The following is a 25,843-nucleotide window of genomic DNA, read 5'->3' as shown; positions in this document are numbered from 1 at the left end:
GTGTCCTGAATTAACCATCAAGTATTTAACACGTCGTTTTTGTTTGACCGTTGCAGGCCTGGATGGAGTTCAGTTCAAATTTCCTACTTGGAGGAGGTCCACATACCAAAGTTTAGAAAAATACATAAAACGTGGCTGCGGCATCCTGCTAATGTGAGTACTCAACAAATTCCATCATGTCACCCGAAGTATGGACCACCGGCCAACATTAATTATTCAGTTAACTGCTTATTTTTCAAAATTAGTCAATTTAAAAGGAATTTAATTATGAACTTGATTGATCGAAAATTTTATATATATAGGCCACCTGGGCCCCAACCCTCCCTTTTTTTTTTCTTTAATGTTGACCTCGCTCCCCCCAACTAGCGTGTCCTGAACGAGATGCGGGCGGCTGTGTCAAAGCGGAGGTGTGCCACCTTGATGCATGACTTCATTAAGGCGTCTTGTGGCCATGGCGACTGTCTTTGGGAGTGGCGGTTAGCGCTAACGTGATGGTGGCCTCCGAGGCGGACATTGTCACAAGACCTGAGCGATGACGCCGGGGTAAGCCTGCAACCCATTTATGCCCTCTAAGCTTGCACAAACACGCACAATACTCTGAGTGATGGGGTACTGTCCGTCTAATCATTCCTCTTATGGTTCCAGTCCTGCAGCGAATGGAAAGTAGTAAGAAAGTGTAATAAACACTGTGCTTAATAAATGTGGGAAAATGAACAGCTGTACTTTAATAAAATTTCCACCAAAACATGTTGTACATATAAGTTAAATAAAAATTGCACCTAAATAAATTTTAATACATTTCCGGTGGGGCACTTCTCCACTTGCCCCAAATGTAAACTAAACAAACTCTGGAAATTACAATTGGAGACACGGGTGGATACAATACACATTAAGAGGTAAATCTACCCATATAGTCTTGTTTGTGTGGTCGTGTTAGACAATCCAAATAATAAAAGTGACACGATAATAGTGATCTATTCACTCCTTCATCTTCCGTTTTGGCTAGTGGGCATTGTTGTCATTCAAAGTAATTTGCTTTTCGATATTACAGACATAAATCGGCTTTAATTGTCAGTGTTTCCCACTCCCTTTCTCTCATTTCCTTCTGACGACCCGCGTCCTTGACTTTGTCTGGCACCCCCACGGTGAAGTGCTCTGCCCCCCAATCTGTGTGCCCGCCGCGTCTGCCACCCAAGCCGTCCTTTAAAAACAAAAAAAAGTCCTAAAATAGAACATTCTGTAATTCTGTAAAAGAGGAACAATTATTTTGTTGTGTATAAATTAAATAACACATAACACCATGAAATTATGAATCAATTAAGCTAATGTCTTGTATGATGGCGCTGATGCAGAATTTTACAGCGTCTCTGCGTGAAAGCGAAAACCCATTCAATCCTCAAAGTGGACACCTTGACTTCACCTCCTGTCGGCAACACGGCCAGTAAAAAAAAAAAAAAAAAAAAAATCAAGATGGGAACAAAGAAGTTTGACTTGCTTTAAAATTGAATGATTTGGCAGAGAGCAGCCATCATTATTTCTGCCTTGGGGAACGGGAGAAGAACTTCGCATGAGGTTGAGGATTTTTCGCTGCCAAGTTCAAAGATGTTTTCTTAAAGCCTTTCACTCGCTTTTGATAAAAAACAGACTTGGCGAGGAAATGATATTGGGAGAGACCCGCTTCTGGATTTTTACTGCTGAAACAATAACTCCCTGACACTTTTAACTGTGGGATTCGCTTCTATCCTATGCAGTCAGATAAAAGTATGCGAAACGTTTACAGTTGAATTTCTGCAATAACTTGGTCATAAAATGTACTCTAAGCAATATGATTCATTATTTTCTTAAATTTATGCCACAAAACAATTTACATCCATTCATTATCCGAACCAAGCTGTTTATAAATTTCCCGTTGTTGTATATTCAGTATTTGTGTGGGATTATTTCCGTTGTTCCGTTGGCTAATATTCCGTTTTGGCGACTCTTTCCCACCGTGGTTCTGTCTACTAGCACTTGTTCAAACTTTTTTTCTGTATTTTGTATTTTGTCCACGACGTCCCTTTGTCGTCATTGTTTTTTATTTCTCTTTAGTATTCTGCATCTGTCGATAAAAACTCACACATTCTTTCAAAACGGTTATAAAGCAGAAATCAAACCAAACATGTTTTTTTTCAAGAATATGTTCCCATCAGGCCCTTGAAACACGACATTCTGATTAATAATGCGTTTGTGGAATATGAGTTAAGCCGCAAAATCCACCTGTTTTTAGCCATCTCAGGGCGCGGCCATTTTGTCACTTCTGTCGACCAATCGCGACTCAGCTTCAGAAAGCAGGTCAGCCGTGATTGGTCGTTACCTGAGCCCCGAGTAATTGTGATGTCATTTTCAGTCGACAGGCGTGACAAAATGGCCGCCCCCGGAGATGGCTAAAAACGAGTGGATTAACTCTTATTCCACCAACGCAAAATTAATCAGAATGCCTTGTTTCAACTAGTGGGCTTGCACTGTTAAGTTGAAGATGGAAAGGGTTCCTCAAGTATTTCTAAAAACATTTACGTTCATCAGTCCAGGATACTACTACTACTCTCCCTTCGCAGTGGCTGTCCTGTAAAGATGACTGAAAGGGCAAAACACGCAATAAGATGAAGAAAAATCCTTGGAAGATCAGTTCACTTTTTCTGTCCAATTTATCCAGAGACCCAGGCAATTCCAAAGGGCTCACATAGTTTTATTGTGCAACTCTACGGCAGAATGAGCTGACTATTGAAATAAATTGAAGGAACGACATTGAAAGGGAAAAAACATTTTGTAGGCGACGGGCCGGGTTGAAAAGGACGCTGCCTGAACACGCCTCAGGTCAATAAGCAAGAAGGTCATAGTTCAGCGGCTTTGACTTTACGGATGAGTTATGAAAGTCTGTTTTTCTAACCTCAAACGTGTTTTTTTTTTTTTTTTAGAACAAACATTTAAATGGTTGAACAAGGAAAATGTACCAAAACCATATGAACGCAATACATTTATGTGTCTTATATTTCGAAAAAAAAAAAAGGAGGGTTATGTGCTGCTGTTGATAACAAAGAAGTGCACGTGTGTGTGTCAGTAGATGAAAAACCTGTTTATGAGCAGCTGGGCAGCCTGCAAATAGATTTCACTGAGGAGAGAGAATTTGGCCGGAGTCCAAAGCAAATAGTCCCCCGATGATGAGGTGCAACATGCACTTTTACACATGTGAGCTTTTACTGCGGCTGGACCGGTTTGTAGACCACTTGGCAGGGACGTGGAACCACTGGAACTAAGTGCTCCTGCTCTTGTGTAACCATTCCCAGTCATGACGGATCCGCATAGCAAAGCTTCCCAATTAATGATCAAGTCCATCTGCGGAACACTATGCAGACTTGTGATCTACTGACCTACTTACAGTAGCAACCCATTCATCCCAAATACGTACCTACCTACCGACTGACGTAACAGGAGCCAGTACTGTCCGTACTATTTTATCTAGCTCTGGTCATCACATAATGATCAACCGATCTAGATATCTACCTACCTGCTTACCTACGCAACAATTGCAATAGCTAGTATACTGTAGGGTTCGGAACTCTGTCTTATAAAGATTGTGGCACTTTAATTTTTTGGGGGGCACAGCCCACTTGCCCAGTAATTGGAATTTTAGAGGGCGCTCTATTTTTTTTTTTTTTTTTTTTTTAGCCATGGAGCCTACTGAGTGCTTGGCACCCCACCAATTTATTTCCATCTAAAAATGCCACAGGGCAGACTGATACTTGATTTCTTTTGAATTACATTTTGTGTCCCTTAGACAACCCGAGTGTAAACGCATCAAGAAACCCCGGCGGCGGACGACAAAAAAGAAATAACACGGCTTTTAGAGAGCGGAGCCACGAAGGCGTAAATGTTCCACGGTCGCAGCAGCTGAAGGGGCCCGCGTGAGGGCGACTGGACAGCTGGGGGTGTTGCTTGGAGGTGACCCCCGGAAGCTCCGCTGTGGCAGCTGTTTTGGTAAAGGTGGCTCCGGGTGTATCCAAATAATTCCTGGTTTGTCTTCTGTAGTTGTATAGTTGTGCAAAAGTACCTTGGCTTTTTGCAAAGCTCAAGTGATGCTGACGATTGCTGTAAATAGCAGAATTATTTTCTTGGGGGCAAAAAAGATCCGCACTAATAAGCGTCAGATTCACGCCCTATACATTTTATGGCCACAAGGGGGCAGGCCCTAGCTACTAAATCCTGAAATAATACTTAAATTTGCATTTTAGTCCAAATTTCTTCCTCGACATCGCCTTGTCTCTCTACTTTACTGATTATTTGTATCTTTTGTTTTCAGTAACGAGTCACAACAGATCGCGCTTGATTTCTTTCTTTTTTCCGGGGGAGGGGGGGTCTTTGAAATGTAAAAATGGGAGAGATCCATCATTTTCAAAGGAGAAGTCAACGTTTTAGCCTGGAGCAGTGAGACACACCCAGGTCAGAAGATTAGTTTATCTATGAGCGACGCGCACTTATATTTACCTTTATTTTTAGGATGCTACAATGTTTAATGATCTTTTTCTGTGTGAATCTGTGAATACAATTTAATGTTGTTGCAAAGTGTAATAAGACAGATATTTTAAAAACAGCACTACCCAATGAATGAAAGCAGTTTGTAGTTCTTCCCCAGTGTGGCCAAAAGTTTAGCAGGAATGACTTTCAACAACTTATCAGGTGATGTTCTTTTATTCATTCATTCATTCATTTCAGCTTACTTTTGTAATTATATCTTGATTAAAATCCATTCATTAGAATACAAATAAGGAATAAAAAGCAATTATAAAGAGAATGCGATTTAGGTGTGGTATTGTGATAAGGAATTGGACCTTAAGGATTTAGATGAGGTGCTAAATTAGGAAATGATAACACACACACACACACACACACACACACACACACACACACACACACACACACACACAAAAGCCCACAAAAGACCTCACCATGAATCTCCAATCCTCCTTATTTCTCTCCTTAACCTCAATTTGGTCTCAGTTTTGTGGCTTCAGCTTGTCTCCTTTCCTAGTCTCCTTCCTTAATGTAGTTTTTCACTTGTCTCTCTCCTAAATTTGGCCTCCTTCACTCATCCCCTTCGCAATCTCTGTCCTTTTCTCATCTGCAGCCGGTCGCCCTCGTGTGTTTTCTTTTCCGTTTTCTTGTGTCCTTCCCTCGTCTCCTTCCTGCATCTGGTCTCGTCCACTTGTTTCCTTTGTTCTTGTCTCCTTCTTGCCTCCTCCTATGATCTCCTGCAGTCTTGTCTCTTTCACTGCTCTTCTTGTCACCCTTCAAGTGTCTCATTCCTCCTTGACTACTTTTTACTCAGTCTCCTTTACTCATCGCCTTGTCTCCTTAATTTATTTACATTGCTTGTCTCATTATCTCCTTGAATTGTGTTTTCCACTGAATTTTGTTTCTTTCACTCATTCTTGCCTCCTCTCATCTCCTACAGTCTTCATATGTCTCCTTCACTTAGAGCCTCAGTTTTGTCCTTTCACTCATTCTTGCCTCCTTTACTCATGTCCTTGTCTCCTAAATGTGTCTCCTTTGTTTGTCTCTTTGTCTCCTTAATGTGTTTCTTTCACTAATCTCCTTGTTTCCTTCATGTCTCTCCTTTACTTGTTTCCTTGTCTCCGAAATGTGTATTCCACCTTCACTCCTTCGCTAATTTCCTTCAGTCAGCCTTGTCACCTTCATTTATCCATTCACTCATCTCCTAGTCTCCTTGTGTCTTCTTCGCGTGTCTCCTTGTTTCCTTAACTTATCTCCCTCACTCCATTTTGTCTCCTTAACTCATTCTTGCTTCCTTCACTGATATCCTTAGCACCTTCACTCGTGTCCTTGGTCATCTCCTTATGTCCTTCCTGTGCGGTAAGTTCAGGGATGTCATTAATATTTGTCAACTATGGGCATTTGAAGCCCTTTGAGACTTTCATGTGATCAAGGGGCCACGGGCTATATAAATAAAATTGACTTAACTTGACTTGACTCGCCGTCTTCCTTCTTAGTCGTGTCTTCGTCTCCTTCCTCGTCTCTTCCTCCTCCTCCTCCTTCTCCTCCTCTTCCCCCTCTACCACCTCCTCCTCTTCCTCCTTCTACACCTCCTCCTCCTACTCGCCAGGCGTGCGTTTTAGGCTACAGTCTAACAACTTGTTCTTGCTCTCCTGCGCTCTTGATTTAGTTTGTAGCTTGGATACAGCGAGCATCGACGGACGACATGACTCTCCAGCAACGAAGAGCGCTTTTCTTTCTCTTTCTCTTTCTTCACGCCTGGAGCGGTGAGTTGAAACCAAATGTTGACGTCTTTTTTTGTGTGTGTAAGTGTACTTTTATGGGCTGACTTTGAAAGGACGTCGTTTTGTGTTATATCGTCCGTGCGGCGCTAACTTGTTGGCGTCAAGTCGCCCCCTGGCTAGAACGGTTAATTTGAACGATAATTAACGTGCATTTTGTTGATATACGCACTTTTTACAACATGCCGGTATATATTTTCGTAATTTATTAACGTTTTAACACGGCAGAAAGTCTGGCTGTTGTCAAATGCTTTAATGGTGTGTTTAATTAACGCACTTGATACAGTGGCAATTACGCAGCTTGGAACATTAATAATCGAGTATCACAAAAAAGTCCCAATTTTTTTTTTTTCAAATGTTGCCATTTTTTAATTAAACAATCACAAGAATCTATAATGTTATGGTCCAAACCTAGAGACATTTTACAAGCATGGAGTTTCATATGCGTCGCGTTATCACGTGGTGAACTTGACATTCATTGCTAATACGGCAATATTGTGACTGTCTGTCCTTAAATTGTGGATGATCTTTTTATTCGTCTTTTTTATTCGTTATTCGTGAAGATTGCCTCACTGCCACGGATGTATGACTTATTTTAACACGTGTTAATTACTGCATTGCGTTAAAAAGTGTTTTACAAACATGGGGTTGAAGCCTCAAACGGAGTCGTCTGGATTAGTTCATTTATAGTATGGTTTGTTGTTATGTTAGTGCCTTTTGTGTCCAAGCTGCAAATTATTGCATACAGGTTAAAATTCCCACATTATTCTTGAGTGGTAAGACACTGCATCCTTGCCAACAGGATAAAACTCTCTCTCTCTCTCTCTCTTTTTAACTATCCAGTAGCCTGTTATTGAGATGTAGTCGATCTAGTTAATCCAAACCTTCTACCTTGTTTAAAATTCAGCACTTGGGAAGTGTAATTAGAGTAAAGCAGAGCTCCCTTGTCTCATTAGACCCTCAGTGGTCCAGTATTTTGTTTCTTGACGATGGAGGTTTGGCATGAGCTGAACAGCAAACTGCCAAAATATTCCCCTGGACTCCCAAAGACGTTGAGTCATGTCTGGCTTTTTTGTGTGCTCACAATCAGCGATTACATCTCATTAAATGTCGGTTCAAGTGCATTTATTCAATAATGCTATTAACGGCGATTAATGGCTATTATCTATCGGATACAGTGGGGGGTTGGACAGAAATCTCTGCTTTGTTGTTGTCATTACGAAGCAAATGCAGCAGAGAGAAGACCGTTAAATGGCAAAAATGTATGAAAACGATCAAAAATGGACCTCACAAAAGCTTATATGAACGAAATCTCACAGGATTTTGGCATTCCTCATATCTTTGTTCCTGAATAAAAGTGTAAAAAACAAACTGTTCCCCAAGCTTAAATGCAAATGTATTATACAAAAAAGTTAAATACAACCGAACTGTACTTAGCTAGTTCTTTCGCGTGCCACACGTTGAGAATCACTTAATTTTCTGAACATACCTGTATGATGTTTATGGTGGAAGCAGTCTGACTTGGGAATAGATTCATTACATTTGTACAGTTTTCTGTGATGTTTTAAAAATATGGGCAAATCAAAGGCGGAGCAGCGTTCCAGAACGGGTTGTTTTGGACTTTAATGGTTCCGCTTTGCGCTGTGTTATTGCCATCATATGACGACGTGATGACTTTTCCTACCTGCCTTTTGGTGACCCGCGAGCCGCAGTACTTAAAGTAAATGTCAGTAAAAACAGACGTCTCGTAACTGAAGCCGGCCTTTGCTGTACACAAACAAATAGACGGTATACTGCAGCTGCCCTCGCAATTGGACAACACTCACCTTATCCTTATTTTTCCCCCTTAAATCCCTGTTTTTGACTCTTATCAGCCTTGTCTTAATTAGGTTTACCACAACCTAATCCTCGTCTTCCCTTCTACCTCCTTCGGAGACGGACTAAAGCCGTCTGTTTTAGGATTAGCTCGCCGGCCGCTGATGGAGAAGCCGCTGAACCAGGTTCTTGTCAAAAGTGGAGTCGTCCCTCTAATGGGCCTTGAGGAGCACTTACCTAAATACAATTTGTGGCCACAGGAGCGTTACCTTTTTTTTTTTTTCTGCATGGAAGTAAAGCCATGGCAGATATGACAAATTCAAATAAAGTACCGGTAGTGGATGCTGACCTGTATTGATTCCACAGGGCCGGTGTTCATCAGCATGATGGCCATGTTGCCTTACAGGCACGGTTTTTGCTCATTAAATCAGCAGCATCGCTTTCACTGTGACATCTACAAAACGCAAAGTCGCTGCAAAAAGCGGGCGCACTTGCACCGCGCCACAATGAAGCCCTGCACATAAATCATGCTTCATCGGCCGCTTCTGAGCTCAGCAAGATCCTTCAGGTTAAAATATGTGAGACAGCTGCACGCCGCCACAGTTGTTCAACGAATGGAGCCTGACAGTGCAGCATTTTTATTGGCCAAAACATCAAGTGACATAGACAAGAAGCTCAGTAAGTAAGTTATGTGTATGCTTGCAATCTGAATGCTTTTGAAAGGTAATCCCATTTGAAAGGGTTATGATAGTTTATGGTTTGTTTGGTTTGTTATTTACAGACTGTACAGTGGTGGCTTGATTTTTTTTTTTTTTTTAGCTTAATTTCTGTTATATTTTCTGTTATGTACTCTTTCTGTTATATAATGTTATAAAGATTGATACACCTTTTATCTTTCCCATTGATTACCTTGTCTGGCAGTTTAAAAGCGTGTTGTACACCAATTGTCAAATGGCAGATTACCACCTACTGGACTGGAGGGGAATAGTGTGAAGGCCCAGTACCTCAAATATTTTAATCGGTATGAATAGAGACAGACGTTTAGGATTGTTCCAGCCTCGGCGGAGGTCTTGTGCTTAACTGAATGACATTCCAGTCTAGGTGCAAATAGCCACTTACTTGAATGAAGTTTTTATTTTATTTTGTACAGCGTATCGGATCAAATCAGTTGAATCGGTTCCCAAAATCGTTGGCTTTTTTATCCCACTGAGTAAATCATCCTGCTGTAAATATTGGCCGATCCCTCCGTGACCCCGCCTCCGCGCTTTCCGCGCGTCTCGGCATCCTCGGCCGAGTGCCCGAGGATGCCTCGGTAGCGCCGCCGCGCTCGTGTGGGCGACGCAGGAAGTGTGCAGCTGTTGGCCGCAGTTGTTCGCCGGGATTAGCGCCGTTAGCCTGAGTGATAGCCGAGACTGACAGCCATGCAATCGAATGCACTGCCTCATTGTTTTCATTAAAGAGAGTGCACCGCGGTGATGCAGAGACAATGGTGTAATACCACAGAATTAAGTGCAGCCTGTCGCGCGTCACTCAAACACAATACGTGTAATTAATTGGACTTTTCACCGGATATTTCCGGAAATCTGATGAGAGAAGCAGTTGTGCTGAGGGTTGAGTGTAAAAGCAGAAATGACGTTGCTGCTAAAACACTTAAAAGGATGGTTGGCGTGAAGGAAGGTTGATCAATTTGAAGCTAAAAAGACCAAGATGCACTAAAATGTGGTATATTTTGTTATATTTCTCCTAATTCCACTCCATTTTGTAGCGGTTCGCTTTAAAGCAGGGCTTCCCAAAGTCGGACCAAAATTGCTTGACAATAACATAGTTGACAGAACTTTGCCCTCGCAACTCAACTCAATAAAAAACGGAGCCCTGACCCATTTTCAAGGCTCGCCTCAGATGAATCCCATGTTTTTGGACAGTCAAAGCCAAAGCTGCCATCTACCCCGAAAGCCTAAAACTGCGTGGCTTTTTTTTCAAAGCTTTTTTGTGTGTGCGCTCAGTGGATGAGCTGATGTCAGAGCGGGATTTTATATTCAGCAGCAGCTGCCTGTGTAGTTTGATCCCACGCCTTCCGGGAGGGAATTTCTCTCCCGTAGCTCCCGTATCGACTACCTCCTCGGTGCCACGGAAGCGCCCGGAACGTTCCTCCCTGCCGCTGCACTCCTTTATTCTAAGCGCACCATTTGGAAACGGTGGAAAATCCATACGATGTGCCCTTGAAAAGATAAAACCTGTTTTGGGAGTTTCAGCTAGCAAACTTTGTCTTAGACGAGATTACTCATGAGAAGCAGTCAGATCATGTTTTGCCATTTACAAACTCTTCCTTCATTTAGTATTTAAAAAAAAAAAAAAAGAACAATGTGTACACCATTACTTATTCTTTTAAAGTGCCACTGGGAAAAACACAAGCTATTTTCCTGGATTTGGCGGCTCGGCTCGCGCAGTTTGAATTGTTTGCACAGAAGTGTCAAGCGAATTGTGGTTTGTGTGGTTTTTGTCTGCTCCCTTATTATTTGCCCGAGCACTGAGCCATGGACAAATATTCGCCGTGACGCCTGTTTACAGTTTAAGATCGACTTACGCTTTACTTGTTTTGACAGACAGTCTGTCCGGGCGAGATTACATGCTAGCGCTTCATCTTTTACACTGAAAAAAACCCCAGCAACTTTTTTATCAGAGAACACTTGTGAGAAACATAAAAGGGAACATAAACAACAAGATAGCTGAGAGACACGAAGAACTGTTGCACAGTGACCCAGATCTAACTTCATCCATGATGGTGGGATGCTGGGCTGACTTCTAATTGCGGGAAAGACTAAAGACGCTCATAAATTGTTTTATTTAAGCAAGTGCAGATAACCTTGGGTAATGAACGTATTGTTTTGATTTGATGATGAACAGTAATCTTGTATTCTTGATTATCACCGTCAGGTTGACGCATGCGGGTCAAAATGGTGTTTTGAAATTGGCCCGTAGCCTTTAAATAGAGCTTAATCTAATACTAATGGACTTTCATCACATCGGACGTTCGGTTGAATTATAAGGAAAAACATGACTGAAGTTTGGATTGTACGGTTTGCTTTAAAAAAAAAAAAAAAAATTATTACAGTCGTTTATTTGATCTCTGATAAAACCAAATATGACACGTTTTATGGACTTTGCCTATGCGGTGATAACGAAAGGTCTGTTTTCTTTGTTCTCTCGATGTGATCCCCGCACAATACATTTTGAATGGACTCAGCAGCAGCATTTCGGCGTGAGGCGGGTTTGGCTCGACTGCTTATCGCTCAACTCGTCATAGGCAAAAGTGGCCATCTGCACATGACGTCCCTTCATATTTGGAGGGCCCATCTGCGGGACACATGGCCTCTCTTGGGCTGCGATCCAATTCTTGGCATAAGTCCCACCAGTGTCAGAGCGACAGACAAAAAAAAAACAAAAAAAACACCCTCCTTCATTAAGAGGCCTCTCCCGCCTTCTCTTCCTCGGCCAGCAAACGGAGCTTAACCGGCAGCTGCGCACATCTGACGGCCCACGCTGTCGCATGAGGCGCACTACTCACGTTACACAGAAACCGGACACCACAATAGTGCCCGGGACCTTCCCGCCTTTTCTGAGCCGTGACCCCCACCAACCCCTCCCCAAATCCTCTGTGTCTTCGCACACCTCTCTCATGCCCCTCCTCGCCAGGCCCTTTTTTTGGGGGTTGTTTGGCATTCTGAGCGCAGTTGATGAGCCTGGGAATGTTTACTTAGCTGACAACATCAAGTAACATGTAAGAAAGAGAAGCAAGCGGATAAAAGTTGAAATCAACTTAATGAATGTTGGATAGGGTGCAGGTTGGAATAAAAGAAATACCAACCCTTAGCCCATCTAGATTTTGTCATTGGCTTACCATTTTATCATCTGTAAAAAAACACCTTTTCATGAAAAGAGTATTTTAATTACCTTTTAAATGCTTCTGATCCTAACTGAGCAGGATTTCTACTTTAATTAAGTGTGAATTGTGGTAGCCCAAATGTTTTAGTTGCTGATTGGTTCATTAGTTACTTCGCTAGTTAGTTAGCTAGCTAGTTAGTTAGCTATCAGGGTAAAACAACATACAGTGGAACATGGGTTTTGTTCCAAAAACTATGATTAAAACAAAATTGTACAAAAACTGAAACAACATTGATAGGTATGTACAGATTAACTACTTTAATTTACAGAAAACAACAAATAAACACAAATGATTTCACTGACTTTGATGCGAACTATTTTCAACTGTACAAAAGCTTGGACAAAATGTTACAATACAAAAATTGGGATATAATGAAAACCGAGGTTCCACTGTTACATATTTCAGGCAAACATTTTGGACATTTGCTGTGTGTGGTTAAAACCCGACGCATAATGGCAGCATCCATCGCTTAGTAACATTCTGTTTTACGCTCCATGAATCAGGAAGTAGCATGGTATCTATCACTACTTGTTTAGCCTTAGTGGAGATCTTAACTCTACTGAATTCAGTTCTGGTTACTTGTTGTTGGTTTGTTACTGGCGAAAATCTTTGGAATATCTCTTAAGGCCTAGATAGACCAAAACGACGTTCGCCAACAGTGACAGACGCTTACCCCCGTGTGGCGTCCGGCCGGCTGTCGGCACGTCACGCTGGCAAAACACACCGCAACGACAGACATTGAAGTACCTTCTGCGCATACGTAAGATGTAATACCCTTCCATACCATCGGCGGCGGTAGTCAATATTTCTCATTGTTAGAAAAATCCAACCGGAAAGCTGTTGGCCGGGGGCGGATTATATCAACGTAAACAATGCATTCGGCTATATTCTTCACCCACGATGAACTCCCACATGAAGTAAACCCTCACGTTCTTGACACGGTATTGTGAAATACTTACATTGTCAACCCTCGCTCTTGTACTTGTAAGAAGATTAAGGCAGCGAAGGCGTGCTCACTGTTTATCCGCATTTGTCACTTCCGATTCAACATACGTAACCGCCCCCCAGACGCTTAGAGACGGGTTACGACACTACGACGCTGGCCACTACACCAAACAGACGGCGCTTAAAGTTTGGTGTACAGTATCAGGGACTTTACACTTCTTATGTGGATTTGGTCAACCGCGAACAGTTTCATCCCTCGAGCATGCCTTCTTAGGTAATCACAGTTTCATGTGACACTGTAATGTAAACGAATGACATTGTTTATGGCTCTTAAAGCTAATGACGCATGGCATATTATTGCAGCCTGGGACGCCCCATACAATCTTTCTATTTAAATAAAAAACGGCATTTTATGCACTTTTCTCCTGTCAAAATATAGACTCACGTCCTTGATGTTCCCCTACTGACCCAATCCACTTATAACTAAATAATGGTGACAAATAGCACCTTCTTTTTGAAACCAGCATAGCTGAGTAATTATATTAAACTACACTGCTGGAAAGTTTTACAAGGAGTCAGTCAGCCCAAAGCCAATCATCGATGGTGGTGGCTGCTGAGTTGAGGCTTTCTGTAAAACAAGCCGTGATGAACTCTCGTCGCTCCGGCTGGAAAGAAGAAACACATTCCCTCCTAAATCCTGAGGGCTTGAGAGGTGTGAAACTTGATCTCAGTAGCATTATGTCAGCGGCAAAGAGTTTCACTTATATCTTCAAGTCAGCTCGCTGGTAATGGATATGAGGCATGTTTCTTCTCGGGACAAAGCCGATGCCACCGAGCCGTCTCCACTTTGTTTGCTCAGGGCATCCCCTCGGACATCATCTTTGTTCCGAGGAATGCCAAGTTGTCTCATAGCTTTTGTTCCCGCTGTTAGTGTCAAACAGCGAAAAGTGACCAGCGTGAACCCGGAGACTGAAGTAGCTTGTAAAAATATATTTATGTACTATTCAACTTTACTGGAATTAAGTTGCAGCAGGATGTATCGAATAGCGGTGACTTAAGTAACAAAATAGGAAGTAAAACATTTTCTGTGACATTTTAGGGCAAAGAGTCATTAACAACCACTTGTCAAAATAAGTAGCTGTAATTCATTACTGTCAAAAGGACACAGCATGAGTATTTGGACTGAATCACAACATAGCAAACGTTAATAATAACGAGGTGTCATAGAAAATTATTAGCTCTTAGTTGTTTGCACTCTTTGGACATGGTTGCTTCAAGTAAGTGAACGTAATAATCACATTCTTGGACTGGCTAACAGGCAGCCAACTGTACACACTCATTTGCTGACACCCACATCACTCACCAGGCCATTCCCCACCTTTTAAAGCCATACAGACTTAAAGACACAGCTACTACAGTAGAACATGAGGATGGTGACCTCAAGTGGCCAAAATAAATGAATACCTACACCTCACATATGCGCGTTTAATAATGCAAAATCCTTTATTTAATTACTCGATCAATCGATAATATTCGATAGTTGCAGCCCATGTAAACCACTGTACATGCGCTTTTCCTACCGAAAATGGCAATATTTTTGAACATTTGAGTTTTCCGATTTCACGTAGCAAACACAACAAACATGATCTGTTTTCATTTTCATACAGAATTTCCCACATAATCAATAAACTACCGACTTACTAACTTAAAAACCGTCTCCTGAAGTTTGCAATGCCTGGCACGGCGCCAGTCGCCCGCCCATCACCGCACCGTCCGTCGTCTGCATCTGTTCCCAAATTAAAAATGACGCGAGCTAGAACAACGACTTTGAAGTCAAAAAGACATGTCTGTGCGCGGATCCTACATGTGCGCATGAATATTCATGTCAACCCCGAGGCTAACCAAAGTGTTTTCCTATTGTGCTAATGAGCTGTGCTATGCCACAAATGCCACATACGGTATAGCTGGCTGTCTGTTTTCACCCCCACTGATTAATCCCATCATTACTGTAAACTGCGCAGCCATATTGGTTTACATCCTTAATTAGCTTTTCCTCCTGAAAGTAATCTCACTGTTAAGCAAACCGTACGAAGGCCCGTTTATGATACCACGCGCAGGTTCATATGTCAGTGGGTCTCGAAATGTTTTGCTAACCCCGTAGGCTCGACCATCACGGTCAGATTTATGTCCCCCTATCGTGTTATTGAGGGGGGACTCTCCCCTCCAGCTGATTCATTGTGCAGTCCTAATTCTTTTTGTCCCTCTCCTAGGTTTGGTTATCAGTTTCAGGGCATTTGTTTGGCAGATTCCCCAGAGGGCTAATCTATTTAAGTGTCTCTCTGGAGCACTAAACTAAGAGAGAGAGAAAAAAAAAAAACAAGCTGGTGGAGGAATCTCACCGGCAACTGTTGATTTACAATATCTGGAGACTCTCTGTTCCTTGTAACAGTCTTACACGCCGCCGTTATAAATCATGGTAGTCTTGGAACTACTTGAACGCAGCCGAGACAGAGGTCACTGAAAACCAGTAAACACTGCCAATTTATATGATGAAACCAGTGACATTTTGACTTTAGCTCATTGTAAATTGTCTGATTCCTCTGTTAGATAGTCAAGTGTTTGTATTTGAGTTTGACAAAAACATGAAGGATTTTCGCACTATGCAGCCGCAATAGAGGGGAAGCGCTAAATCCGAATGCCTCTAAAGCCGTACGTACTTGGAGTTCAACCGAAATTGTCAAGAACAGAGTTCGAACCGATTTTGAACAAGATGTCATGATGCACAAGATTTTTTTACCTTTCGAGAACAAACGTTGCCACAGAGCGGTGCCAGACTGAAAAATAGCACCATATACAGTATCCCACAGAAGTCGGGCTTGCCAAATTACAAGATGCATTGATTTATATCTGGATATGCACCGAAGAGCATCTGTGTCCTGTTCAAAACATACGATTGATAACGGGTCTTGGGTTTATTTCATGAGCAAATTGGGGGTCGTCTGACAGTCCTGAAATGGAACAGGATAGCAGGCTTTGTTCTCAGATAAGAATCCCACACTCAACGGTGAGTCACAATCAGGATTTATCCCGCAGACAGGACTTTTCGCGTAATTTAGCGCCTGCTGGACACGGCCAATGTCTTTTGAAAACGTGCCTGATGAAAGCCGGAATGTGATCCACCTGTGCGGCTCAAGTTTAGCGTTTGGAATCTACCTTCGGGGACTGTGTCTCCTCCCCCTCGATTGAAGAATAGAGAATCCAAACTAAAATCAGCTAAGCCTGTCGAAGGTGTGCCGGAGTTTGTGATTAGCGGTTGCTTTACGTGCTTGGACTCAAAAAAAAAAAGAGACATCGCAGACATGATGAAATAGACGGGTGGATTGTCTTTAAACAACACAAAGCACGTCCCAAGTGTTTAAGTTGCAGCATGTGTCCTAGTCATGTAATATGCATTCATATTGATAAAACAGACCCCATCCAGAGATACTTTGAATAAGTAATGAGGTGTTGCATTGTCAACAGATTGTTTTCTTAATATGCCTTGTCAAATGCAATACAGCGCTGAAATGGAAAAACACATTCAACTGGATTAAAATCATACGTAAATATGTTTAGAAGCCATGACCAAATAAAGGCTAAAAAAAAAAAAAAAAAAAATGCTGACACTGAGTAAGCCTGACTCTGACTCTGCAAGGTCCCCTGAAGGGCTGGAGGACTCACGACGCCACGGGCTTCCTCGGCCTCCAGCCAGGTTGGCATCTGCTGCCCAGTGGAGGTCCGGAACACTGATATGGACAGGATTTAAATCCTTAAAGACACCGTTGTTTGTTATTACGCAGCTACGCAGTAGTGTCACATTTATTGTTGATGGCTTTGTCATCGTGGTTTGCTGCTCGCAGTTGTGAAAGGACAGATGATGTCGGCGCTAAATAAGATTCATTAAGTTGTCAAAAGAGCCTCAGATTTAAGTGTCAGTAAAAAAACAAAAAATAAAAAAAACAATCAGGATCCTTTAAATTCCAGGCCGTGATGGACACGAATTCACCTTTTCTGAACTTGTCCAAAGGCTATAAATGCAAGTGGTTCCGAGAAATGAGAACAATTCTACATGGTGGGAGAACGGCGGCCTGCGCATAAAATTGGTGGACTTGCCCTTCAATACGAGCTGTCCTCAGCGCTGACAGGTTCCTTTCAAATGGCCTCTCCTCAGAAAACTTTCATAAAGTTGGCTCAATATACGGGTAGCTAACTTTACAAGTTTTTTTTCCTGGGCTTCACTTCCTCAGTGTTCAGTAAAGCTAAGCTGCTAATTAAAGTCGTTCTGTAGACGTCACAAAACTTTGTTTTCCAGCTCTGTTGCTAACCAAAACAACAGTCTCTCAGATGAAACGCAGAATCTTACCGCATGTTGTCAACTTTCCCAGCGCGCTTTCAAATATGCTTTTGCCTTATGTTCAACGACGATTAGCATTCCAGTAGGTTGCGCTAGCTCCACATTGTTGTTTGCATCATTTGAATGCCTTCCGGGAATCTGCACAACTGAAGTAGTTGAGCCCAGTCTGATTTGTCAGTTCCATATGACATATGAGCAATATATACTGTATTACCTGAAGCAAAATATATGATTCACGTATGAAAAAATGAAGTGCTAGACCCCAATAGACACCACCCACCTTCTGTAGTTAGGTAACCAAATGCCCCCGAACACTATATAAGAGAAAACGGAGAACGATTATCTAACTGGTGGGCGGCAGTAACAATGTTTGATACACTCTAAAAACTGTGTTGACGACTACGCAATTATTTATCGTTAAACAATAGTTTAAAAAAAATCAAACAAAAACGGTCGTCTTTACCGATGACATTCAAATACGTATTTGCTGTCTCGGAAAAACTCCTTGAAACACAATGTCGCATCTGATGGGCGGCTTGGGAAAGTGTCGTAATTGAATAAGATCAGCCGACCTTTCATTAGAGCGAGAGCGCCGGCGTAATTGACTTAAGCAGGCACGACAGGAGCGCGAGGAACACACATCAAAAGGCTGTTTACTTGCTTTAATATCATCAGACTTAATAACGTCCCACGCGCACGGTCTCGCCACCAAAGCGAGTCCGTCGCGGGACACTCGGGAGTCGCCGGGTTGATTCCCGAGGTCGTCTTAGCTGACAGATCAAGGCGCCCGCTCTGCATCTTTGAACTTGACATTTCAAAAAGGCGGGGAGGATAAAGAGACGCTAACATATCAAATCCTCCCTCCGCTGCTCCCTCGACCCTCTCATTGGACGCTGTTAAAAGATCTAATGAAAGAGCGGGGGATTTTCACCGCATAGTTAGCTTTTAGGTGTCACGCTTAAACGGGGGTCTCCTCGCCCGTGTGCTTGGAAGATATTGCTGCATTGAGTCCACCAGTGACTCTGTGGCGCAATGGTAGCGCGTCTGACTCCAGATCAGAAGGTTGCGTGTTCAAATCACGTCAGGGTCAAACTTGTGTGAGAAACCCTTCTGAACTCGTCTTCGTTTTGGGGCAATGGTGTTGTGGTCTTCAATTGTTCAATATTTCTTTTTTGCCCGATGTAAAATGAGTACTGAGGCAAGAGACACACAAGAGAGTAGAATCTGGTGACTATAAACATAGGATGCCGTGTGACTTCTGTTTGTTAACTGCAAAATAAAGTGAGTCAAATAAATACAAGACTGCTTGTTGAGAATACCATAAGTTATAAAATAAACTTCAAGTTCATTTTTGGGCATCGCTTTAGCATAACATCGGACAATGTTTTTTTTTTTTTTTTTCCTTTCACAGGTGTGTATGCACATGTGAATGAGAAATAAGCATGTGTGTGGTCTCGTGATAATGCTCTACTGAGTTAACCCCCCCCCCTCCTCCACCCCAGCTCCCCGCAAGCATCACCAGCCCTCCTTCCGCTCTTCCCACTGCTCCTCGCACTCCTTCCCACAAATCACTTGACAAATGGGCTACCCACAGGTGTTGTTAGAGCGCCCCCACGACCCCCCCGCCTTACAAACACACTCTGTGGGAATAGGGGGCAGCGTTCCCATTGTTCCAGCTGCCCTGCGTTAAAGTGAACTGCACCGCCCTCCATCCTCCGCAGCCCAGCGGGACACAGTGCCACCAGACTACTGGGAATCCAGTCATAACCACAGGCCCGGCTCAAGGTCTTGGCACGAAGCCCACGTCCAGCAAATTAAACAAGTAGTGGATGTTTGTCTGAGGCCAGTCCCGAGAAAGGAGGTATCATGCAAGGATGTGTCAGAAAGGTTCCAGGACTGATCTGACAAACGATATATTTTCAAGCAATCCCCCTGGTGTCTGTCTCACTGCCGTTGTGTTTCAAGGAGAAGTAAATGGCGAGTTTGTTGTGTCAATACATGTCAGTTGCAGATCTGTAGCAGGTGTCAGTAAGGCAACGTGATTTGCAGCATGAACCCCCACCGGCTGTGTTTACACGACAAGCTAGCTTATTGGGAAAAAATGTGTTCATGGGAGTTCTCTGTTTGAAATGGTCGTCAAGGAACCATGTTGGTGCTGCTTTTTGTCTTCCGGCTCGTTCGGGCGGGAGCGAGAAGCGATTGCCACCAGTTTCCAGAGTTGTAAAAATCCCAAAGTCTTCTAAATGGCTTTGCAATGTTTTGGAACATCTGCAATCCTCCGCTCGCAACAAGCCCACCATGTGCTTTGTTTTCATCCCAACCCCGCCCCACTCGGCTGGCGTCCCCGCCCCCAACGCTGCCTGCCCAGCTTGCGCCAGTCTTCAAATCTCACAGAGCAATGATTTGCGGGCCAACCAGACATAACACGAGCAGCCAAAAGGCTAATCAGTTCCAAACATCTTTCCGTCTGTGAATTTTCTGCCTAAGTGTGATTTTATCATTGCCGTTCTTATCAAACCACTCATTGAGCCTGTTTGAAAGCACAGTTTCAGTTGCTTTGAGGGACTTTTCAGATGTCCCGTATTATTTTAACATCAAGAGAAATATGGAGAGGAGTCCAAGGTTGTCAGATCTTGATTGCAACTCAGGTGTGTCGATCGGCTTGTGATGGTAATTGTGCTGTTGAATCATGTATGGACTTTGTGCGTCTGAAGGGTCTTCAGGGGCAGTGGCCTGGGCGCAGGGAGTAGCCGCTCGCCCTCATTATCGCAGCAGTGCACCTGATCGCTCTGATATTCTCTTTGAGAGCATTAAGGTTCTCAGCGGGATACTTTGGGGGCGGGGGGTGCGGCGGGGTTTTGCCATTTTGATCCCGACGAATTAGGTGTGGCGTGCTCGGCCGGCAGCTCCCCTCGCGTCTGGTAGGCGGGATGAAAGGAGTGGGAGTACAGGAGCGGGCTATTGTTGTCAGGCACGGGAGCAGCATCGATGCTAATATGCGGGAACAAACAGGCACGGCGTAATGGTTGGGGCGATGGAGACGGTTTATAATGGACACAGATGGTTATCGCTAATTAGTACGCTCATTCTCATTGAAAATATTCCGTTTTGTTTTCGTAAATGAGATGATTTGTTTTTATGTAGCAATTCCCGAATCCCCTTTCGAATTTGGATCGCACTCTTCTTTCTGGTGTGTCAAATTTAGAAGTAAGGCCGGGAAAAAAGGCGACCACAAAAATCGGTCGGCAAAAAAAAATGTCTTCCCTTAAACTATCATTTGTCATTTTAAAACCATATTTGCGTCGCCCCGAACCATGTTTGGCTATTGCGCGTGCACGGGACGTTCTATTCACCTTAATAATTCATTTTGTTTGGTTATTATTGCTCCAGTGGAGCACATAAGAAGGCCTTTGTTGGAAAAAGTCAGCGTGCCGTCGTCACAGGTTTGATTGCAAAAGAGGCCTCAGGTAGCGTTCGAATAACTTCATGTCCTGTCTTTCACTCGCCTTATCACAGAGTGTCGAAACCGCCACATTCTCTTCAGCTCGACACATTTGACGGTTCTTGCGTCATTCTGTTGGAACAGCGATTCAAAAAAACAACCAGCTGATTGTCACGAAACATTCCTCAAGGGTTAAGGGTTGGAGTCGGAGTTGTACGTGATTAATTATGCACGGCATATGTTGCTAACTCTGCATTTCCATGTCAAGCCATGGGGGTGCAATGTGACTCCCAGCTAACTACTGTTTTTTTTTTTGTTTTTTTTTACCAACGAGACTTACTACACTCCTAAGTGAGTGCGTATGAGCCAGTTTGACTGCATATTTTCAGTCTATCGATTGCCAAAAAACCCCACATGACCCCCGCCGTTGCATGTAGACTGAGTTTAGCCTGTTGACCTTTAATTAGCCAACCTGCATCTGCGGAGCAAACTGCATGCCTGAACCCTGCCGCGGCGGAGGCGGGCCCATTGATGGCAACACATCAGATACAAGCATGAATAAAACATCCGCGTTCCTCCCTTTAATGAAGTCTCACCCACCGGGTGCGATGTTCAAAAATTTATGGAGTTGCCTGAGAAGTTGCCAGTGAGCAGGAATAATTTACAAATTCCTCAAAAGCCGGCGAACATCGGTGGACTTTTAGTTTGAGGTGGAAGGGCCACGGCAGTTTGGTCTGTATTTATGCTGACGTTTGAGCGGCGGTATGCCAGGAAGTTAGTGGATGCATGGAATTAGAGGGGGGAAAAAAATGTGCAAGCCAAACCAAAAAATCTTTTGAAGCAGCAAAATCTAGCATAATTGTCGCTGTCATTGGATGGTCATCAGCCAATGGCACGGCCCGATAAAAAGCATGTACGAAAGAAACCGCTTGTTTTTGTTTGTTCTATTTCTTATTTTCTTTCCCGAAAGTTTTGCACTGGACGTCGACCATATGCAAATGAGAGCGCTCCACACCTGAAGGGGATCCACCCCACCCCCCCAGAACATCAATCAGCGGTTTGCTGGGTTGTGACCGGCAGAGGTGCTGTGCTATGTTGCATGAAAGAGAAGATAATTGCATAAAGAGCTGCCTTTGAGGAGATTTTTCGCACTTCCTTATCTCTCTTATGCCAAAGAATAAAGAAGCGGCGGACTCGCTCGCGGCCACTCACTGTCACCACGGGAACAGACCGCTGCGAGATTTGTGCCACATTGTGCTTCTGAAAGCCCCCCACGCCCCCCCCCCCCCCCCTCGCTATGACAAGGACCCCTCGTCTCTCTGCTGTATGCGTGTGTGTGCGCGTGTGTGTGTCCTCTCTTTGATGTCAGACAGTGCACTTTTGTCCACCAGGTGTTCAACAGCACACCAGGCCTGTGCGCAGAGAACTCCTCCTGCTTGTCTGGCTCACTTTTATGCTAGCTCTTCAACAAGCTGAGGCAGCATCTCTCGATACATTTGCTCAGTGCCACTGACTTTTAACGCATAAGTAAGGCGATTTTGCCTCCTGAAAGTGTCGATCTAATTGCCGTTGAATTGAGAATAGTCCTGTGAAAAGCACTTATCTCCAATTTTGGAAACTTTTTTACTTTTCACTTTAATGCAATTTCTGTAACGGGGAAACATGATTCAGGTAAAAATAAATGAAAAAAAATGTAAATACGTTTTTTACACGTGACAGCGACGATATGCTATATATACATTTGAGCTTCCACTGTATTCTTGGTTTTTGAATTTTTGCGTTGCAGCTCATTCATTTTTTTTGCTTTGTTGTTTCTTCTGGCCTCCTTGTTTTCTATAGTCTTTCCTCCGCATTGATTCCATTTTTGCCTGCTTGCCATCTTGACGGAAAGACAAAACGAAGGTTTTAAGAAGATGCTAAACTTAGAAAGCGGCACTCTGCGGATGCTGGGGCTTGGAGAACCGTCATTACGGGAAATGTTTATTATCTCACAAGTGTCCTGGCTCATTTCATGGCTCGCCAGCCACGTAAAGGATTAGAATGAGGTTGCGTCTGAGGTGATTTGGAGCTCTTATCAGTGGCAGGGGTGCAGATCTACCACAGGCCTAAGCCGACAGCCTTAATCAAACCGGGAAGCCAATAATGGTGACCATTCTGGTTAGCGTCCGGGGCTATTGTCCGTTAATGGCATAATGAGCCCTGTATGTGTACGGCTTTCCTTTTAAGTAGCTCCCTCACCAAAGCCTGTTATTTAGCTCATTTGTTTTGCTGTCTTATTGCACAAGTCACGCAGTATTTTGCATTGTAGAACAAAAATAAAAACAGTTGGTCACGTCCTTGTGTTCATTTGTTGCTTGCTTTTATTGACTATGCAGAAACGTCACAACAATTTGCCTTGACTTTGTATTTGGCGGATGATAGTCGAGAGAAGAACCTGTTTGCTGCAGATGAAGTCCTTTATTTTTACTTGGCACTCTTACGGTCCGTCAGCGTCGGGGATAAGCTGGGCAAATTAAACGATTTAAATCAGTTCCAGGCCTTGTGCACGACTTGGCCACCAGTGGGTAGTAAAATACAGTCACATATAAATAAAGGGGAATTTCACAACAAAGTGACTCAGCAAGCTGCGGTAATATTAGTAGTTTTTGCAGAGGATAAAGAATATATGCCTTTTAGGGGTGTGAATCTCCCCACAAAAGACAATTTGATCGGTTTTTGATTATGTGGGGTGCGAAACCATTCAAGGACGATTACATTTGAAAGTGGAACCATTCGATTCGGTTCGACTCAAATGGGATTACGATTCGATTCGAGAGGGAACGGCTCAGTTTGTGGACTTATGTTGCAGCAACTTTTTTCTTGTCGTTCTACATACATTTGAATGAACTTGTCAATACTGTAATTGTGCCATTTCCCTAAAAAATATCTCTCTCTCGTAAAAGACGATTCGATACGTATCTTGATATATTTTAAAGTGGAACGATTCGATTTGGTTCGATTCGATGCACTTACATCTTTTAAATCAAAAAATGACTTTCCGATTCAAATCATCTGTTGGTCATTTTTACTCCTCCATGTGAATGGATTTTGTTTTACAAATGTTGCAGTCTATAATGCAGAACCTTTGTAGTGGCGCAAATACTCATAAAAAAAACTACCGCTCTTGCTAGATTGTTTTTTTGTGTAAACATTCTTTCAGTGAGTTCTCAATGCTGGACTTTTCGCCTGTAGTTTCCTCAAATGTCTGCTATGAAAGGCTACATTGTGCGTTGGTGGCTTGGGTTATCTTGTGCAGTGATAAGCAGTCAGACTACAGGCCCGATCCTGTCAGCACACTCAAATAATCGTTAGTTGTTTTTTTTTTTTTCTTTTTTTATGAGTCAGCCTGCCCACAGACAAGTCACGTTAAAGAATGCGCACACACGCACAGGCGGGACTTTTGGTTGTCAGGGTCCACAGATCACGGCTCGTGTGTATTTGTGCCTTAGTCCGTGCCACATAAAGGCACAACAGGAATAGATAAGAACCAGACCCAGGTTGGCTCTGGAAGCCAAATCCCCGGCAACCCCCTAGCGCTAATCGGATTAGCAGAAAAGTTTTAGCGGCGCGGCCCCAAAGAGCAACAACATTTTTTACATTGACTTCTGTGATATATTATGCCCCGCGGCCTGCATAATCTGCTCCTCAATGACGCCTTGTCATTTTTTTTTTTTTTTTGTCTGACGAAACAACAACTTCAGCGCACCGTGAACTGTTGTTCACCTCTTGTGCTGCGGTTTGTGTGATTGTGTGTGAGTGTTTTATGTGTGTGAGAGAGAGAGCGCAGGGATGCGGTCCACCCAGGTGGGGGAACAATGGCTCACCCGTCGTCTTAGAGAAATGGTTGGCTGAGCACTGGCCGGGCCGAGGAAGGGAGGGGAAGGGAGAAAAACGGGAGTTGTGACCAAGATTGGTGCAGAGCAAGGCAGGGAAACGGGTTGCTGATGGGGGTGCAGTCAGCTGAATGGGGGCGACTGGGCGGGGACGGGCGTCTTAAAGCTCTTTTCATGCTCGGTCTGATTTAACAAATGCTGAAAACACGGAGGAGGACCTTGTCCAGCTGTTGTTTGTTGTCCTCTTATTTTCCCTGCACGATTTTCACAATCAGTGTTTGTGCACTTTCTAAGGATGAAAATATTCTGTTTGAAAATGAAAAGGACCAGGTATTATATCATCTACAGAAAAATCTCACCCTTCAAAATTCACATCTTAAAACACCAAGCACAATCTGACTCATGAATTGAGATTTATGAATTCGCCAATTTGCGTTTTTGTGCGCTCTCTGAAACCCCCTAAGATGCTGCCAAAACCCTGTTTAAATAGGAATCGGTGTCAAGGAAGTATGTCGAAGTGATACATCTCGACTGAAGGGCAAGCTTTGTTTGTCGGGAAGGAGCTCGGTTAAGCCTGGGTTGTTAGTGGAAGTGATAGAGAGTCTTGATGTGAATGTACATGTGCACTGCACTTCTGATGCAGTTTTTCAAAATCAAATCATCTGATAGCCAATTATTTCTAAGCTTAATGTTGCAAGAGGAGCTGGAAATGATATTGTACCCCTTCGGGATGGTAGTTCTAAGCAGATATGTTCAGCCTGTTGATATCGGCAGTTATGAACATTTTTAAAGTGGGTTGTCACTTACTAATGGTTTTTCACTACTATTTACTACAACATTAGAGATTGCACATTTGTCGCCAAGGATCTCACATGGTCAAATTTGCAATAGAGGAGGCAGCAGTCCTCTCTCTGTGCTTGCAAATATGAAACAAACAAATGTAGCTGCGTGTAACACAACAAAAAAACTCAACCAGCGCTTTGAGGGGACATGATCAATGGAGATAAATCAAAGAGTTAGATCTGACAGCGTAAGAGGAGCACAAGAGTATCCCTCCACCATCCCGCATAACTCCTGCGAGCCAGATCCAACTGAATATTGGGC

General features: G+C 43.2%; 1 protein-coding gene and 1 non-coding gene across 4 annotated transcripts in view; both read left to right on the top strand.

Moving 5' to 3' along the window:
* Positions 1–25,843, top strand: part of mcama (melanoma cell adhesion molecule a) — a 34,785-nt gene continuing 8,942 nt past the window's right edge. For 2 of the 3 annotated variants that reach the window (XM_086057144.1, XM_086057142.1), the window contains exons 1-3: positions 1–153; positions 367–543; positions 3,815–6,314. In XM_086057144.1, coding sequence (XP_085913270.1) covers positions 6,254–6,314 — 61 coding nt within the window. In that variant the 5' untranslated portion in view covers positions 1–153; positions 367–543; positions 3,815–6,253. Of the gene's footprint in view, positions 154–366; positions 544–3,599; positions 6,315–25,843 lie in introns of those variants that run through there. The other variant, XM_086057143.1, reaches the window with a different exon arrangement.
* trnaw-cca (transfer RNA tryptophan (anticodon CCA)) lies at positions 18,444–18,515 on the top strand. The gene has a single exon. It is a non-coding gene; the product is annotated as a tRNA-Trp (tRNA).

Source organism: Filicampus tigris, chromosome 17 (genome assembly GCF_054856515.1).
Source record: "Filicampus tigris isolate MCC_2025a chromosome 17, RoL_Ftig_1.0, whole genome shotgun sequence".
Classification (NCBI taxonomy): Eukaryota; Metazoa; Chordata; class Actinopteri; order Syngnathiformes; family Syngnathidae; genus Filicampus; species Filicampus tigris.
Note: the sequence above shows the minus strand (reverse complement) of the source record. Positions and strands in the feature narration are given on the sequence as shown.